We start from the raw sequence: 16,246 nt of genomic DNA, 5'->3' as shown, positions 1-16,246 counted from the left end.
GGGTGTGTTCCCATATAACTTTATTTACAAGAGCAGGGTACCTTGGAAGCAGCTCACAGCTGTAGTTCATGGACCCTCTCTGCTCTAAAGTAGATGCTGCCTGAGTGCCCCTGAGGTGGGTTGCTGGTGCCTGCCTTGCTGCTGTGAGTGCCACCAGTGCCCAGGATGGCCCTGCAGGGACGGCATCGAGTTCGCTCTCTGAGCCGTGCTTGCCGGAGTCTGAGTGGGGGCAGTGTCTGTCACCTCCCCATTTCTCTGTTCATGTGTTTCTCATTCTTCCCCCACCACCCTGGGGACTCAGCAAGAGTGCAGCTTGCCAGGTCCTCCCACTGCAGCCAGGGCTTGGGAACCTGCATTTAGTGATGTGTGTGTCCCTGATTCTCGAGCAGGTGCTCCCAGGGTCTCTGCGAAATATCATTGACAAGGGCTGTGGCAGGGAGAGAACATCCAATTCCACAGGATCCTGGGAGCTACAGCCTCAAACATCTATCAAACAGCTTTTGTTTTTAAAAAATAGTTTCCGTGTGAGGGTTCATTTCAGTGATGTTGAAAATTGTGAAAGAAAAGAGCATCTCAGAGGATGAGCACCAGGGGCTCTGAAAATGAATCATGGGCAACCCAGTGGGTGGCAGGCATCACAGGTGTGCGGAGGAGATGCAGCCGTTTATTGTGAAGTTGGGAAGCAGGTGGGGAATGGTCCGTGCAGCCCGGCACCCAGTGTAGGGAGAAATACATCTGGGGGAGAGTTTGGGGCATTCGCCAACATGCATGGTGATGCTTCTGAATTGTCTGAAGTGAAGATGATAATGGATAAGAACGAGAAAAGTGAGAGCTAAACAACCGCCTTCAGAGGACAGCACATAGGGAGTCAGCATCAGTGTGTGTGCATCCATGTGTGTGCTTCTGTGTGCGTACATCGGTGTGTGTGCGCATTGGTGTGCGCGCGCATTGGTGTGCGCTCATCCGTGTGTGTGCATATCTGTGTGTGTGCATCTGTGTGTGTGCATATCTGTGTGTGTGCACATCGGTGTGTGCATATCTCTGTGCATCCGTGTGCATTGATGTGTGCGTGCATTGGCATGTGTGCGCATCCGTGTGCATATCTGTGTGTATGCATCTGTGTATGTGCATATCTCTATGTGTGTGTGCATCGGTATGTTTGTGTATCTCTGTGTGACCATCTGTGTGTGCATCCGCGTGTGTGCATCCATGTGTGTACATGCCTCTACTGTCTCCAGCAATGAAGGCAGAGCAGCAGCCTGAGGCCAGCAGATCACGTGCAGGTGGGCTTGGCTGAAGGGAGATAAGGAGGCTCAGCTGGGCTGTCTGCCTCCAGGACAACCTTGGCACTCCTCTGCCCCTCTGTCCAGTGCCTGTCTGCCTCTCCCTCTCATCTTTTCTATTCCATCTCTGTGTCTCTATTAATCTCTTTGAATCTTGGAGTCTCTTTGAGTCTCTCTCCATGTCCTCAGAATCTCTCCCTCAGTCTCTCTCTGTCTCTTTGTCTCTCTCTCTGTTTCTGTCTCTGTCTCCCTCCCCACCTCTCCCCCCTCCCATGCCCTCCTCTATCCCATGAACTGCAGAAGAATCGATGGGATTTGGTGCCAGGACAGTTGTACGCAGCCTCGGCTTTCTCTCCACAGGGCGGGGCTGCTGGGCTAGGGAAATGGGGCTCGCAGGAGGACACCTGGGCGTGGCTCTGAGCACATGAGCTTTTGCAGCCACTCGATGTACTGGGAGACCCTGGTGTACACCCCAAAGTGGCCCACGGCTGCGCAGCCCTGGCCCCAGCTGACGATGCCCGTCAGATACCAAGTGCCCCGGTAGCGGGTGGCGTGTGGGCCTCCACTGTCCCCCTTGCAGGAGTCCTTGCTGCCATCTGAGTAGCCGGCACAGAACATGTACTCCGTGATATTTGGGGAGTCTCCCACCTTCCGAGACTGCTGCAGGCAGTCCTGGGTCATCAGCCGGGGCACGTTGAGGGCCATGAGCTCCAGGGCCGTGGCGCCACGGTCCAGCAGCTGACCCCAGCCGCTGACCAATGAGAAGCGCACGAAGGCCAGTGTCCTCTCGGAGAATGTCCGTTCAGGCAGGCAGAGGGGCACCACATGGTCAGTGAGGACCACGGGCTGGTGCAGGCGGAGCAGCGCGATGTCGTGGTTGGTGGTGCCCGGGACATACGTGCTGGGGATGATGACCTGTGCCACCCGCCGGCTCTGCTCGTCCCCGTCGCGCTCGCTGAGGTCGTGCTCGCCTGGAAGGAAGGAGCCCCCCTCAGGCCCATTCCACCACCTGCCGCCTCGCCCCCTGGTGCATGGGGATGGGCTGTGGCCATTTCTAGGTCTGCAGGGGCTGCAGTCTCCTTTTGGGGCAAGGGGCCTGTATCCAACCCCAAGGTGGGGCCAGCCTGCCCCAGGTGGCAGCCTGTGGCTCGTGTGGGGACATGTGAACTGGGGTGAATCTGGGGTCTGGGTGTTGAGGTGGGGAAGGGATGCTGTGCCCTGGCAGCTGGGAGGACAGGGCATGCCCTGATTCTCCACAGTTCTTCCCGGCCCAGTGGCCCTCCTGGGAGTGCTCATCTCACCCATAAAGCCAGTGAGCAGAACCCCTGCCACCCGGTGGTTCCACGAGGCCCCGGGCGTCGCATCCTCTTCTGGGCTCTTGGTCAAGTGAGGCAGGATGGGCAGAACTCCCCAGTCTTTTACCGTCTTATTTGGGCATGGGAAAGTGGCTGAGAGCACGGTGGCCACAGCAGTCGTGCCCAGCACGGTTGCTCCCCTTTTGGAGACGTCTGTCTGTCTGTGGAAGTGACAGCACGAAGCCCAGAGCCACGGCCCCTGAGACACTTGAGAGCTGCGATCAGACAGGGGAGAGTGGTACCTACCCAGCACCGCGATCAAGTTCCTCCAGTTCTTGATTTTGTCGAAACAGTGGGCCGCGGAGACCACCCAGATGGTGTTTATCAGGGTCCCCCCACACAACTGAGCTCCATTCACCAACAACAGGACCTGGGCGGGGGGACAGGAGGTGTGGAAGTCATATTGCTGTCATTGTTTCTCTGATGACTCGCCCTCCCGGGCATGCCAAGGGACCTCTGGCATTGCACAATTTGTTTCTGAAATCCTGGGGTCTTTGCAGATCCCTCCCAGGCAAAGCTGCTCAGACCTGACTGTGGGAGGCTGTGCCACTCTCTAGCTGAGACGTGCTCTTGGGCACGGCCCAAGAATACAAATGTCGCTGTGAGATTTCACTGTTCACCTCACAGGATCTTCACATAGCTTTGATCCAATGCTCCTGATTTTGCAAAGATCAGGCAAAGATCCCACCTCAAAGAGTAACAGTGAGGACGACGTGACAACTCGGATGGGGCATCTCGCAGGGTTCTCTGCACAGGGTAGACCCTCAGTGAGTGTCGTTTTCTTTTCTCCTTTCTTGCCCCACTAAAAGCATTGGGGTGCAGCGAGCTGGAGGTGCTAGGTGGGCTGACTTGGAGCCTGGTGGGCTTGGGGCTGACCTGCCCATTTTCCCTTCCAGAGCTGTTGTTCACATTCAAAAGGCTCCAAGACCCTCAGGGCTTGGAATCCTGAAGCCAGGGGAAGTCTTACCTGCCATGGACACTCCCCTTTGGGGCACACCTTGCCCCCTACAATTCGGCCTTGGGGTTTGCTGGCATTTCTTTTTTCCAGAATAGGTATTTTTCCACATGGATATTCAACTGTGTAAAACAAAAGTCAGAAAGATGCAGAGATTTGTGAGGGATGAACGTGCCACTAGGAAAGATTCAGAAACACCCATCCTCTGAGAGGCCTTGAGGCCGAGGCCATGGGAGGCCCCCAGGAGCAGGAGCTCCCAGGGCCCAGAGGTGGTGGAAGGCAGGGCCTTGGCTGGGCCTCACTGGTGGGGCCCGGCCATGAGAGGCCCTTGCGGAAGTGGCTGGCTGAGGAGACAATGGTCAGGGCTGGTTTTGGAGGAAACGGAGGACTTATGTCTTAAAACCGCCCTCTGCTCACTTTTCAGGGAGAAGATGTGTTGCTTGACTTTAGTAAAAGGTGAATGAAATTCTACCTAAAGATGAATCAATTGTCACAAAGATGATCAAAACAACAACTGTGTTGTTTTGATCCCACACTTAGTTTTGATCTGCTCCAATCAAGGTCTTGGGCCAGAAAGAAAACCCGAGGAGGTGGCAGGCTGAGTCCCAGGCTGTGTGGCCAGTGTGGGCACGTCCACCTCTTTGAGACACAGTGGGCATGGGTGTCCCTGCTTTTGGAAGTGCAGCCCATTCGTTCCAGGCTGGTTTGGAGAAACATCCCATTTTCCCAGGAGCCTTTGCGAGTTTTTGGAATGCAGAGTGGGCAGCAGTCAGTACAGACATTGGCTGTGCCAAAGTAGATTCATGAACCCTGGCGGAGGTCCTGTGAGTGGGAATTGGATGTGAGATAGTGCCTTGATTGGCTCCCCTGGTCTGCCTAGAATTGGCAGGGGGCCTGAGGCCATTCAGGGATTGCCCCCAGGGTGCCCATCCTAGTCACTGTCGCTCTGGCCTGTGCCACCCTTGGTGCCCAGATCCCACCTCACAGCTGGTCAGTGCATAGTTGGTGCTCAGTAGATGTGAAGCCACCCCCACCCGTCTTTTGTCCAGTAAGATAATCTGTAGTAGGACAGGGACTGGTGTCATCTGGGACTGGGACATGAAGCCTGGTCACCTGTGGGTGTGCAGGACACCCCGTCTGCCAGCAGAGAGTACCCCTCATGGCACCAACAGGAGCGCTTGGCACCCGTGTGGTCACTGCAGTACTGCTCACAGCCGCCGTTCTCGTTCACGCAGATCAGCTGGTCATCCTTGTCTGGGGACAGGAAGGGGACACCCTGAGAGGGGCTTCTGGGGGTCAGTGAGAGCCATCCCCGGAGGTGGCCGTGCCCTGGGTCAGCAGTGGTGTTCTGCCTGGAAGGTGGCACTGAGCTGTGGGTGACAGAGCCTGAGCTTGGCACCACCTGCTCTGTGGACTGATCCAAAGGACAAGGTGTGGATCAGAGGAGCCACACGTCTGAACAGCCTTGCCAGTGGGTGGCAGCGCTGGCTGCAGTTGCATTTGGGGGGGTGCCTGGCTGGTGGGCAGTGGCCTCCAGGGTGACCACTCTTCCGAGCAGCTGATGGGAGCCTGAGGGGAGCCTAGGGGAAAGTGAAAGTCCCATGGGGACGGTAAAAGTGTCCAAGGGACTTCCAATCAGAGACCCAACTGAGGAGAGGACCAGAGAGCTGAGACAGTTCTCCAAGCTGGCCTCATAACACAGTGAGCCCGCCTGGGGACAGTTAGTCCCAGTACTGGTCATGGGCTCAGACAGAAGAAGCAGAACTGGCAGCCCGACTTTGGTTGACATGGGCAAGGGGAGTGGCCCTGAGCAAGTCCAGGACTCCGGCGGGAAGGCCTGCCCTGCAGGATGCACACCAGGTCTGCTGGGCACCAGGGTTGAGCAGAGATCCCCAGGCGTTCTGGACCCAGATGACCAGCAGGAAGCCTCTCTCTTCAGCCTCCTCCACCTTGCTGGGCTCTCTTCTGCTTAGAGAAGAAAGTGGCTGCTGCACAGGAGAGCTCATTCAGTGTAAGAATGTGGTCTTGGGTGGTCAAGGATGAACTGCTGTGCTAGAGAAAGGGTAGCCTTTGCCTTGGCTCCTGGGAAGTGACCGCTAAGCCCTTGGAAGGTCTTGCCTGAGGGAATGTTGGTGTTTACCTGGGCCTTGAGCCATGCTGGATGGTCTAGCTGACAATGTGATGTATGGCGGGGCCTTGGGCCACACTATTGGCTTCGCCTCTGGAGAGGCTGAGACTGAGGTCAGCTATGTGGGTGGTCAGCTGGGTCTATGTGATTGAGCCCTGATAAAACCTCTGGACACCGGGGCTCGTAGAGCTTCCCAAGTTGGCAGTACTTCCCACGTCTCATCACACGTCATTCTGGGAGAATTAAGGACTGTCCACATGACCCCACAGGGAGAGGACAAGGGGAAGCTTGTGCCTGGTCCCTCTGCAGACTTAAGCCTGCATCCTTTGCTGTAATAAACGGTAACTGTGAGTGTATCCACTTCAGTGGGTTCTATGAGTCCTTCTAGTGAATTACTGAACCCAAGGGAGGTTGGGGGCCTCAAACTTTGTGATAATTTAATATTCGGATGGTAAAAAAAAAACAAAAACCCTCAAACCTTTGTAATGGAAAGTAGAGAAGGGGAAGTTTACCAAGCGGTCCTGCGTGGTGGGATGTGGAAGTGGGACAGGGACACAGGGACTCTCAGCTGGGCCATCTCGAGGGCTGAGAATTGCCCAGGGCCGGGAGCCCAAGGGGCCACTGAGTCTGAGAATTAGAACCTTGGGTCTCTGTCAAAGACCTCAGACTGGAAGGGACTTCAAGGTCACCTAGACCAACTTCCAACTGGGGTTGAGCCCAGAGTGCCCGGTCCACACACCCCACCAGGTTGTGCACCCTGCAGCCCAGTCCGCCAGGCCACCTCCACCAGCTCCCCAGGGCCCTCTGCAAATATGGGACCCAAAGTGGGGCCTTACACATCTCACAGTTCCGGCCCTCGAAGTCAGGGAGGCAGAAGCAGATATAGGACTGGAGCTGGTCCTTGCAGGAGCCCCCATTCTGGCATGGACTTGAGGCACACTGGTCCCCATCTGTGGAGTGGGCTGGTGTCAGTATGCTGAGGAGAAGGGTTGCAGGCAGGATTGGTGGCAATCATCCACTCACCACTGTAAGAAATCCAGAACAGCTTCTGAGGGAACAAGAGAGAAAACGTCGTGAGATGCACCTTCACCAGAGCACCCAACGGTAAGCACTGGACAAACCATGAACTGGGGTTGGGGGACTTGGACCTGGGTCTGGTGGGGTGGGCTCAGGAAGCCAGACTTTTCTCTGGAGCTGAGGTAGGTTTCTTCTAATCTTGGACCCTCCCCAGGACATCTGGAACTATGGGTGACCACACATTTCCTGCTCCCAAGTCAGAACACCCGAGGTTCAACCCTGACTCTTCTGTCGCTGAGCTGTGGACCTGGGACAAGGTACACAGGCTCTGAGCCACAGCTCCACCTCTGACAGGGTGGCCACATATACGGGGAGAGGGTGCAGTAGCAGATGCAAAATATTCCACAAACAGCAAAAGCACTCCACAGAAAAAAGTGATTGCTGAAGAAACTGTTGGCCACCTGAACTTAAACTCACAGGGTGCTGTGAGAATACAACAGATGAGAAATGCTTTGAAAACTAGGTGTATAAAAATGCTAGGCATGACCATCCTCAATTTGCCTGGAAAGGGTCATGTTAGCCTTTGCCTCAGACAGCTGGACCTCCTGTGAGTGTGAGGCTTCCTTGAGCATGAGGTGTCCTGTGACTGTGAGGTGTCTTGTGCATATGAGATGTGGTTCTCTGTGAGTGTGAGGCATCCTGTGTGAGACATCCTATGAGTGTGAGGTGTGGCGACCTGTGAGTGTGGGATAATCTGAGTGTAAGGTGACCTGTGAGAGTGAGGTGTCCTGTGAGAATGAGATGATCTGTGTGAGGTGTGGTGACCTGTGTGAAGTGTGCCCTGAGTGTGAGGTATCCTGTGAGAATGAAGTGATCTGTGAGTATGAGGTGATCTGTGTGAGGTATGGTGACCTGTGGGAGTGAAGTGTGCCCTGTGTGAGGTGTACTGTGAGAGTGAGATACCTGTGTGAGGTGTCCTGTAAGAGTGAGGTGATCGGTGAGTGTGAGGTGTCCTGTGAGAGTGAGGTGACCTGTGAATGTGAGGTGTCCTGTAAGAGTGAGGTGTCCTGTAAGAGTGAGGTGACCTGTGAATGTGAGGTGTCCTGTAAGAGTGAGGTGTCCTGTAAGAGTGAGGTGACCTGTGAGTGTGAGGTGTCCTGTAAGAGTGAGGTGTCCTGTAAGAGTGAGGTGACCTGTGAGTGTGAGGTGTCCTGTAAGAGTGAGGTGTCCTGTAAGAGTGAGGTGACCTGTGAATGTGAGGTGTCCTGTAAGAGTGAGGTGACCTGTGAGAGTGAGGTGACCTGTGAATGTGAGGTGTCCTGTGAGAGTGAGGTGTCCTGTGAGAGTGAGGTGACCTGTGAGTGTGAGGTGTCCTGTGAGAGTGAGGTGTCCTGTGAGAGTGAGGTGACCTGTGAGAGTGAGGTGACCTGTGAATGTGAGGTGTCCTGTGAGAGTGAGGTGTCCTGTGAGAGTGAGGTGACCTGTGAGAGTGAGGTGTCCTGTGAGAGTGAGGTGTCCTGTGAGAGTGAGGTGACCTGTGAGTGTGAGGTGTCCTGTGAGAGTGAGGTGTCCTGTGAGAGTGAGGTGTCCTGTGAGAGTGAGGTGACCTGTGAGTGTGAGGTGTCCTGTGAGAGTGAGGTGTCCTGTGAGAGTGAGGTGATCTGTGAGTGGGAGGTGAGGTGTGGTGACCTGTGAGTGAAGTGTGCCCTGTGAAGTGATCTGTGTGAGGTGACCTGTGTGTGAGATGTCCTGTGTGAGGTGACCTGTGAGAATGAAGTGTGCCCTGTGTGAGGTGATCTGTGTAAGTGAGGTGATCTGTGAGTGTGAGGTGTCCTGTGTGTGAGGGGACCCATGAGTGTGAAGTGCACCCTGTGAGTGTGAGGTGACCTGTGTGAGGGGACCTGTGTGAAGTGTGCACTGTGTGAGGGGACCTGTGAGTTTGACATAACCTGTGTGAGGTGACGAGTGTGAGGTGACCTGTGAGTGTAAAGTGTGCCCTGTCTGAAGTGTCCTGTGAGAGTGAGGTGATCTGTAAGTGTGAGGTGAAATGACCTGTGAGTTTGAAGTGCACCCTGAGTGTGAGGTGTCCTGAGTGTGAAGTGTGCCCTGTGAGTGTGAGGTGTCCTCTGAGTGAGGTGATCTGTGTGAGGTGTCGAGTGTGAGGTGACCCGTGAGTGTGAAGTGTGCCCCGTGTGAGGTGTCTTGTGTGAGGTGTCCTGTGAGTCTGAGGTGAAATGACCTGTGAGTTCGAAGTGCACCCTGAGTGTGAAGTGTCCTGTGAGTGTGAGGTGGCCTGTGAGTGTAAAGTGTGCCCTATCCGAAGTGTCCTGTGAGAGTGAGGTGATCTGTGAGTGTGAGGTGAAATGACCTGTGAGTTCGAAGTGCACCCTGAGTGTGAAGTGTCCTGTGAGAGTGAGGTGATCTGTAAGTGTGAGGTGAAATGACCTGTGGGTTTGAAGTGCGCCCTGAGTGTGAGGTGTCCTGTGAGTGTGAAGTGACCTCTGTGAGGTGGCCTGTGAGTGTGAAGTGTGCCCTGTCCGAAGTGTCCTGTGAGAGTGAGGTGATCTGTGAGTGTGAGGTGAAATGACCTGTGAGTTCGAAGTGCACCCTGAGTGTGAAGTGTCCTGTGAGAGTGAGGTGATCTGTGAGTGTGAGGTGTCCTGTGAGTGTGAGGTGTCCTGTAAGAGTGAGGTGACCTGTGAGTGTGAGGTGTCCTGTGAGAGTGAGGTGACCTGTGAGTGTGAGGTGTCCTGTGAGAGTGAGGTGTCCTGTGAGAGTGAGGTGACCTGTGAGTGTGAGGTGTCCTGTGAGAGTGAGGTGTCCTGTGAGAGTGAGGTGGCCTGTGAGTGTAAAGTGTGCCCTGTCCGAAGTGTCCTGTGAGAGTGAGGTGATCTGTGAGTGTGAGGTGAAATGACCTGTGAGTTCGAAGTGCACCCTGAGTGTGAAGTGTCCTGTGAGAGTGAGGTGATCTGTAAGTGTGAGGTGAAATGACCTGTGGGTTTGAAGTGCGCCCTGAGTGTGAGGTGTCCTGTGAGTGTGAAGTGACCTCTGTGAGGTGGCCTGTGAGTGTGAAGTGTGCCCTGGGTGAGGTATCCTGTTTGAGGTGATCTTTGAGTGTTAGGTGACCCGTGGGTGTGAGGTGGAGAAAGTCCCAGGTCCCTAAATGTTGTTTCTCCCCGACACGTGCCGAGGAGGCGCCGCTGGTGGCATGCTGTGGGCCGCGGGCGGCTCCCCCAGGCCAGCTTCTCACCACGTCCCTTCTGTGAGCGGCGCGCGCCTGTGATGCGCAGGCTGCCCCGGATCCTTAGGGGACTGGGGGGACTCCCTTGGGAAGTTAAGGGGGACGCCCTAAGTGTGCTTTTCAAATCATGTTTTCTGATGTGAAAAGTGGCATGCGCGGTGTGGCCGCATAGGGAAAGCGTGTGCCTGGGGGGCGTCCCTGGAAACGGGGAGGGAGGGGCATCGCCCAGGAAAGCGGAGTCACCCCGGGCGGAAAGCGACCCCCGCAGGAAGCGCTGTGCGGGCGCCGCTGCGTGTTCGCCGCTCACAGCCACAGCCAAAGAGACGCAGGCGGCCCCACACGGCCCGGTTCACCGCCGCCTGCAGTCTCAGCGGTGCGGGGCGCCCCGAGGCTGGGCTCACCGTCCTCTCCAGGTCTTTGAAGATCTCCCGGGCCTCCTCAAAGGAGCACTGCTCCTCCTTGCACTCCCTCTCCAGGGAGCCCGGCCGCAGCTCCTCCAGGAACGTGTTGGCGCGCCGGCGCCTATGCAGGACGCCGTGGGCTTCCTCCTGGGTTATGAAGACTGAGAAATGCGAGTTCCGTGAAACGCTCACCGCTTGCCCCGCCCAGTGCCACGGAGACCGCCCCACGGCCCCGCCCCACGCAGCGGGGGCGTCGCAGGTTCCCGCCCGTCCTGGAGGAGGGGAGCGGCGCTGCTCGCAGGGCTGGCTGGGTGTCCTCCCTGCCGTGCTCCCAGGGCAGTCACCCCCTCGATCATCCTTCCCGGCCCGGCCTCTCAGCTGCCAGGAGCTGATCCCGAGGGCGCGCTCAGGGGCACGCGCGGAAGCTGGGCCGAAGGGGTCTGCGGGCGCCGCCGCGTAAATGTGCGGCTGGGGGTTGATGCCGGCGAGGAGAAGGCGGCGCGGCCCCGGTGCTGGGCACCCCCCTGGGGCCCACGTGAACCGCGCGCCAACGCCGCCTTGGCCCTGCACAGCCGCCCGCGGAAATCCAAATCCCTCGTCTCCACCCGCACCGCGTCTCCGGCGGCCAGATCTGCCTTCTCCAGGCCTCCGTCCTGGTCCCAGGCGCGGCCCCTGCCCGGCTCCCCCGGCAGCGAGCCCCAGGCTTCCTCGCCAGCTCTTGGCGGTCCTGGGCTTCTGCCGCCTTCCCCGCCTCCGCTTGGGGCCCCTCTGTCCCCTGCGACCCCTCGGAGCTCCAGACCTCGCGCGGATCCTCCTGGGGCCGGTCCTGAGAGCAGAGCCCCCCGCCGCAGCTCCTGGCCGCTCCGTAACCCCGACGGTTACTTGTAGGCAAATAGGACCCCCGCTTTGCCCATGGGAAAACGGGGTTGGTGAGGGCGAAAGACGCCCAGGGCGAGGCAACCCCGTGCGCTCAGCTCCGAGCAGGCCGTTCTTCAGGACGCCCTACATCTGAGGGGACCGTCTCCCGGGAGCTGTGAGCTGTGGGCACCACGCGGTGGTGGAGTGAGGCGGCCGCGCTGCCTGAACCTGCCTCAGCCGGCGAGGGGAGACGGGCCGTGGGGCAGGCGGGAGAGGGAGGCCCCTGGAGGAGGCGAGCAGGGCTGAGAGGACGCGCGGGAGGGGCTCTGGAGAGGCCGCAGGAGGCGCGTTCGGAGGGACGACCTTTGCTGGGAGGACGAGGCCTCAGGTGGACGCTGTGGGCCCGTGGGGAGGAGCCCGAGTTCTGCAGGAGCGGCCTAAATTGGTTACTGTGCGCGGAAGAAGGGACGGAAAGTGAGCGCTACTGGGCCACGTGGGGCCGAGAGAAAGGCCACCGCCTGTTTTCTTTAAAATCAGTTTCACACGTCGACGCCCCTAGAGAACCGGTCTGGTTTGGAAGGAGGCTGAGGATGCAGGCGGGGACACCAAAGAATCAGGCTCCAGGAGGTGGGAACTCATGGACGCCGAGTCCTCACAGGAGGTGCCTTGGGCAGCAGGAGTGGGAGGGGAGGCCCATGTCCCTGCAGTCCCCGACACCCACGTCCCCGGGACACCCACACTTCTAGGACACCCACACCCTTGGAGGCTGGTGTGAGCAGAGCCGGTGACCGCCCTGGGATGAAAGCAGATTTGCATCAGAAAAGCTCTCAAGAACTGAGGAAAACCTGATGAAGAACACACGATTATCTGGAAGGCACAGAATGAAACAAAGAAGATAAAATCGCCTGCACCTCAGTCCCAGGGAAGGCCAAGCTGGAGCGGTCACTTCCTCTTGAGCCAGGGAACACCCTCCTTGGGGGGCACTGCAGTAGCCACCCCGCGGGCTGGCTCTTTGCCGTGGGAGGCGAAGGAGGTGATGTTGGCCCCCACTAGGCCCCGGGACAAAACCAGTGGCAGTCCCTGCTCACCTCTGTGAGGACCCAGCTTCCACTGCATGTCCCGTGTTTTCTCCTCCTGAGGCCTCAGCGACCCCGCCTGGGGCAGGAAGGTGGCCAGGGTCATAAGGCCATGCTGTGAGCTAGGGCTGCAGCCCCACATCCCAGGCACTGTCCCTCACAGCCCACACCCGACTCGCCATCCCCACACGCCATCCCTACGCCCCACTAGCCATCCTCACGCCACACCCCCTACTCGCCATCCCCACGCCCCACTCACCATTTCCAGGCTCCACCCCGACTCGCCATCCCCACCCCACAGTCGCCATCCCCACGCCCACCCCCCACTCCCCATCCCCATGCCCCACCCGCCATCCCCATGCCCCACCCGCCATGCCATCCCCTCACCCCATCCCCACACCCCACACGCCCTTTCCATGCCCCATCCCCCACACCCCACACGCCCCATCCCCCACACCGCCACGCCCCATCCCCTGCACCTCACATGCCCTTTCCATGCCCCATCCCCCACACCCCACACACCTCATCCCCCACACCCCCATGCCCCATCCCCCACACCCCACATGCCCCATCCTCCACACCTCCATGCCCCATCCCCCACACCCCACACACCCCATCCCCCACACCCCACAACCCCATCCCCCACACCCCACACACCCCATCCCCCACACCCACACACCCCATCCCCCACACCCCACACGCCCCATCCCCCACACCCCACACACCCCATCCCCCACACCCACACACCCCATCCCCCACACCTCCATGCCCCATCCCCCACACCTCCATGTCCCATCCCCCACACCTCTATGTCCCATCCCCCACACCTCCATGCCCCATCCCCTGCACCCCACACGCCCTTTCCATGCCCCATCCCCTGCACCCCACACACCCTTTCCGTGCCCCATCCCCCACACCCCACACACCCCATACCCCACACCCCACACACCCCATCCCTCACACCTCCATGCCCCATCCCCTGCACCCCACACGCCCTTTCCATGCCCCATCCCCTGTACCTCACATGCCCTTTCCATGCCCCATCCCCCACACCCCACACGCCCCATCCCCCACACCTCCATGCCCTATCCCCTGCACCCCACACGCCCTTTCCATGCCCCATCCCCCACACCCCACACACCCCATACCCCACACCCCACACACCCCATCCCCCACACCTCCATGCCCCATCCCCTGTACCTCACACGCCCTTTCCATGCCCCATCCCCCACACCCCACACACCCCATCCCCCACACCTCCATGCCCCATCCCCTGCACCCCACATTCCGTTTCCCATGTCCCATCCCCCACACCCCACACACTTTCCCACACCTTACCCCCACACCCCATGCCCCATCCCTCATCCCCCATATGCTGTTTCCCAGGCCCCACCTACCCCACAGCCCATCCTCCACACCCCACATGCCGTCCCCACCCCCCATCCTCCACACCCCATCCCCTGTGCCCCACATGCCGTTTCCCACACCCCATCCCCCATGCCCCAGGCGCCATTCCCCACTCACGGTCCCCTACTTGTGCTCCCCAGCCTGGGAGTACCCTGTGAGCACTTCCGGCACTCCGAGAGGCCCCAGACTCCCAGTGCTTGTCCGACCTCACAGGCAGGGGCCCATGGGGGCCAGGAAAGCACCACCCACTCCTAAAGTTCTTTGAAAAACTATCCCGCCAAAGCCTGGGCCACCAAGAAGGGCCTCCCCTCCTGTGCCTGGATGCTGGTTTCTAGAAGGAAAGAAATTGAACAGGAGCTGCCAGAAAACCCTCCTGGCGGATGGGGGTGTCCAGAGCAAGGGCGGGGTTTGGGAAGCCCGGCTGGCTCCTGGATTTGCCCACTGCCCTTCCACCAAGTTTATGGGGAAAACCTCCCCGGACGCACCTGCAGCCAGACAGCCCTGAAGCCCAAGCAGAAGGCAGAGGAGCCTGAGGGCCTGGGAGACCATGATGAAATCTCTGCAGTGCTGCCCCTGCCTGTTGACATTCCCCATGGGACTGGCGGGCAAAGTTCTCTGCTTCCAAGGGCAACAGAGGGATGGGGGAGGGGAGGACAGAGGCGTCCTCTGAACACCCCAGCTGAGAGCTGCACCTGGCTGGCCAGGGGCCATGCATCCCCTGCTGCCCAGTCACTGAGCTCAAGTGGGGAAGACAGGAGAAAGGTCAGGCGACCCCAGCTGTGCTGCAAAGCGGATGGTTTTGTTGCCAGCGTGCAGGTGTTAAGGTGTGTGTGTGGCACCAACACTTCAAATACGATCTAGAATTCCAAACCCCTAGGACATAGGAACGTAAGTTGGGAAACAGATTTAAACTGCAGATGAAAACTTGTCCCATAGCAATAATGCGAGTCAAATCTCAAGAGCATATCTTGGGTGTGGATGTAAACATTTGAAGAGAGCCTCCAGGAGACCAGGACAGCTAGGCCGTTGCCTGCAAGGGGGGCTGGTTTCTTAGGCGAACCACAGAGCCTCACTGAGAAGTGCCGGGAATAGGATCATTCTGGCCCTGAGCTGGGCACCCCCACTCCGTTTTGACTGCAGGCAGCACCCCCATTCTCCAGCGGTCCACGTCTTATGTCTTTTTGTTTGTTTTGTTTTGTTTTGTTTTGTTTGTTTGAGACAGAGTCTTGCTCTGTTGCCAGGCTGGAGAGTGCACTGGTGCAATCTCACTGCAACCTCCACCTCCCAGGTTCAAGTGATTCTTGTGCCTCAGCCTCCTGAGTAGCTGGGACCACAGGTGCACGCCACCATGCCTGGCTAATTTATATATATATATATATATATATATATATATATATGTATTTAGCAGAGATGGGGTTTCACCATGTTGACCAGGCTGGTTTCGAACTCCTGACCTCAAGTGATCCACATGCCTCGGCCTCCCAAAGTGCTGGGATTACAGGCGTGAGCCACTGTGCCTGGCTGGCGGCAGTCCACGTCACTTCTACATGCTGTCATGGGCCCAAGCCACAAGCTATGGTGACTAACCACCCCAGGTTGCCCAGGGACTGAGGGTTCTCAGAATGTGGAACTTTCCATCCCAAAAACACTGGGGTAGACGATCATCCAAGCCTCCTGGGTTGCCCAGCAGGCCTGGCTGACCCCTCAAGCAGGGAGTATCCTCAACGTGAACAGTTGCATTGCTGATGACTTATTTGGAAGCTGATGTCCAGTTCTTCTTATGGCTGGAGGGAGGGAGGTGATTCCTTCCCACCAGCCAAGTCTTAGCTCAGGGGTGCCTTTCAAAGCAGCCCCCAGCACCCCCGAAGCCTCCCTGCTTGCTGCTGACCTGCGTCTCAGTCCAGGGAGCAGAGCACTTGCTGAGGGGCCGACAGGGCATGTTTTCTCTTCCACCCAGCACAGCTGAAGCCCCTCTGTGCCCCTCCATGATATCAATCCCAGGGAGATCGCTTACAAAGTAGCTGCTAGGTCTGGAATAAAGCTCACGTCCAGCTCAAATCTGGTCCCTGCGGCTCTTGGTCAGCACTGCCCAAGGTAATTTCAGGACGTGGAGGGGAGGGGGCCATATCTAAACCCCACCCCTTTCCCACCTGAGAGTAGATGGCTGGCTGGTCTTGGGGTACCCTTCCTCTTTGGGGCTCCAGGTCAGAGGTGCTCAACCCTCTCTGGGCAGCAGAATGACCTGGGGAACCTCAAGTGCCAAAACCCCCTGAGAGATTCAGCGGCTCATGGCCTCGGGGCTGATGAAGCTCTTCCGGTGATGGACCCTCACCTGTGTGCAGCCCTCTCTGTGCGGGCAGGTGGGAGGGGGCAGGAACCGGGCTATCTGGCTGTGCTCTCTGCCCTTCTCACTGCTGGCCAGGGCGGCTGCAGGTGCCCGCCTATGGCCATTGTCCTGGTGTAGGTCCTTGAGGACACAGGTGTGAGGGGCTCCACCTGGCCCCGGGGACCTGCTCCATACCTCC

General features: G+C 58.2%; 1 protein-coding gene across 2 annotated transcripts; it reads right to left on the bottom strand.

Moving 5' to 3' along the window:
- Positions 1 to 101: 101 nt before the first annotated feature.
- F7 (coagulation factor VII) lies at positions 102 to 14,632 on the bottom strand. Of its 2 annotated transcripts, XM_054529292.2 has the most exons (9): positions 14,209 to 14,632; positions 12,327 to 12,412; positions 10,381 to 10,541; positions 6,745 to 6,769; positions 6,558 to 6,671; positions 4,707 to 4,847; positions 3,606 to 3,715; positions 2,885 to 3,008; positions 102 to 2,254 (listed from the first exon to the last, which is right to left on the bottom strand). In XM_054529292.2, the coding sequence occupies exons 1-9, from the start codon at positions 14,430 to 14,432 to the stop codon at positions 1,659 to 1,661; spliced, it is 1,581 nt and encodes a 526-aa protein (XP_054385267.2). In that variant the 5' UTR covers positions 14,433 to 14,632; the 3' UTR covers positions 102 to 1,658. The 2 variants fall into 2 exon arrangements, with proteins under 2 accessions (XP_054385267.2, XP_054385266.2); XM_054529291.2 differs by lacking the exon at positions 12,327 to 12,412 and having other exon boundaries at positions 14,207 to 14,632.
- Between the last annotated feature and the right edge of the window lie 1,614 nt (positions 14,633 to 16,246).

The sequence above is a fragment of the Pongo abelii genome, chromosome 14 (genome assembly GCF_028885655.2).
Source record: "Pongo abelii isolate AG06213 chromosome 14, NHGRI_mPonAbe1-v2.0_pri, whole genome shotgun sequence".
Taxonomy (NCBI): Eukaryota; Metazoa; Chordata; class Mammalia; order Primates; family Hominidae; genus Pongo; species Pongo abelii.
Note: the sequence above shows the minus strand (reverse complement) of the source record. Positions and strands in the feature narration are given on the sequence as shown.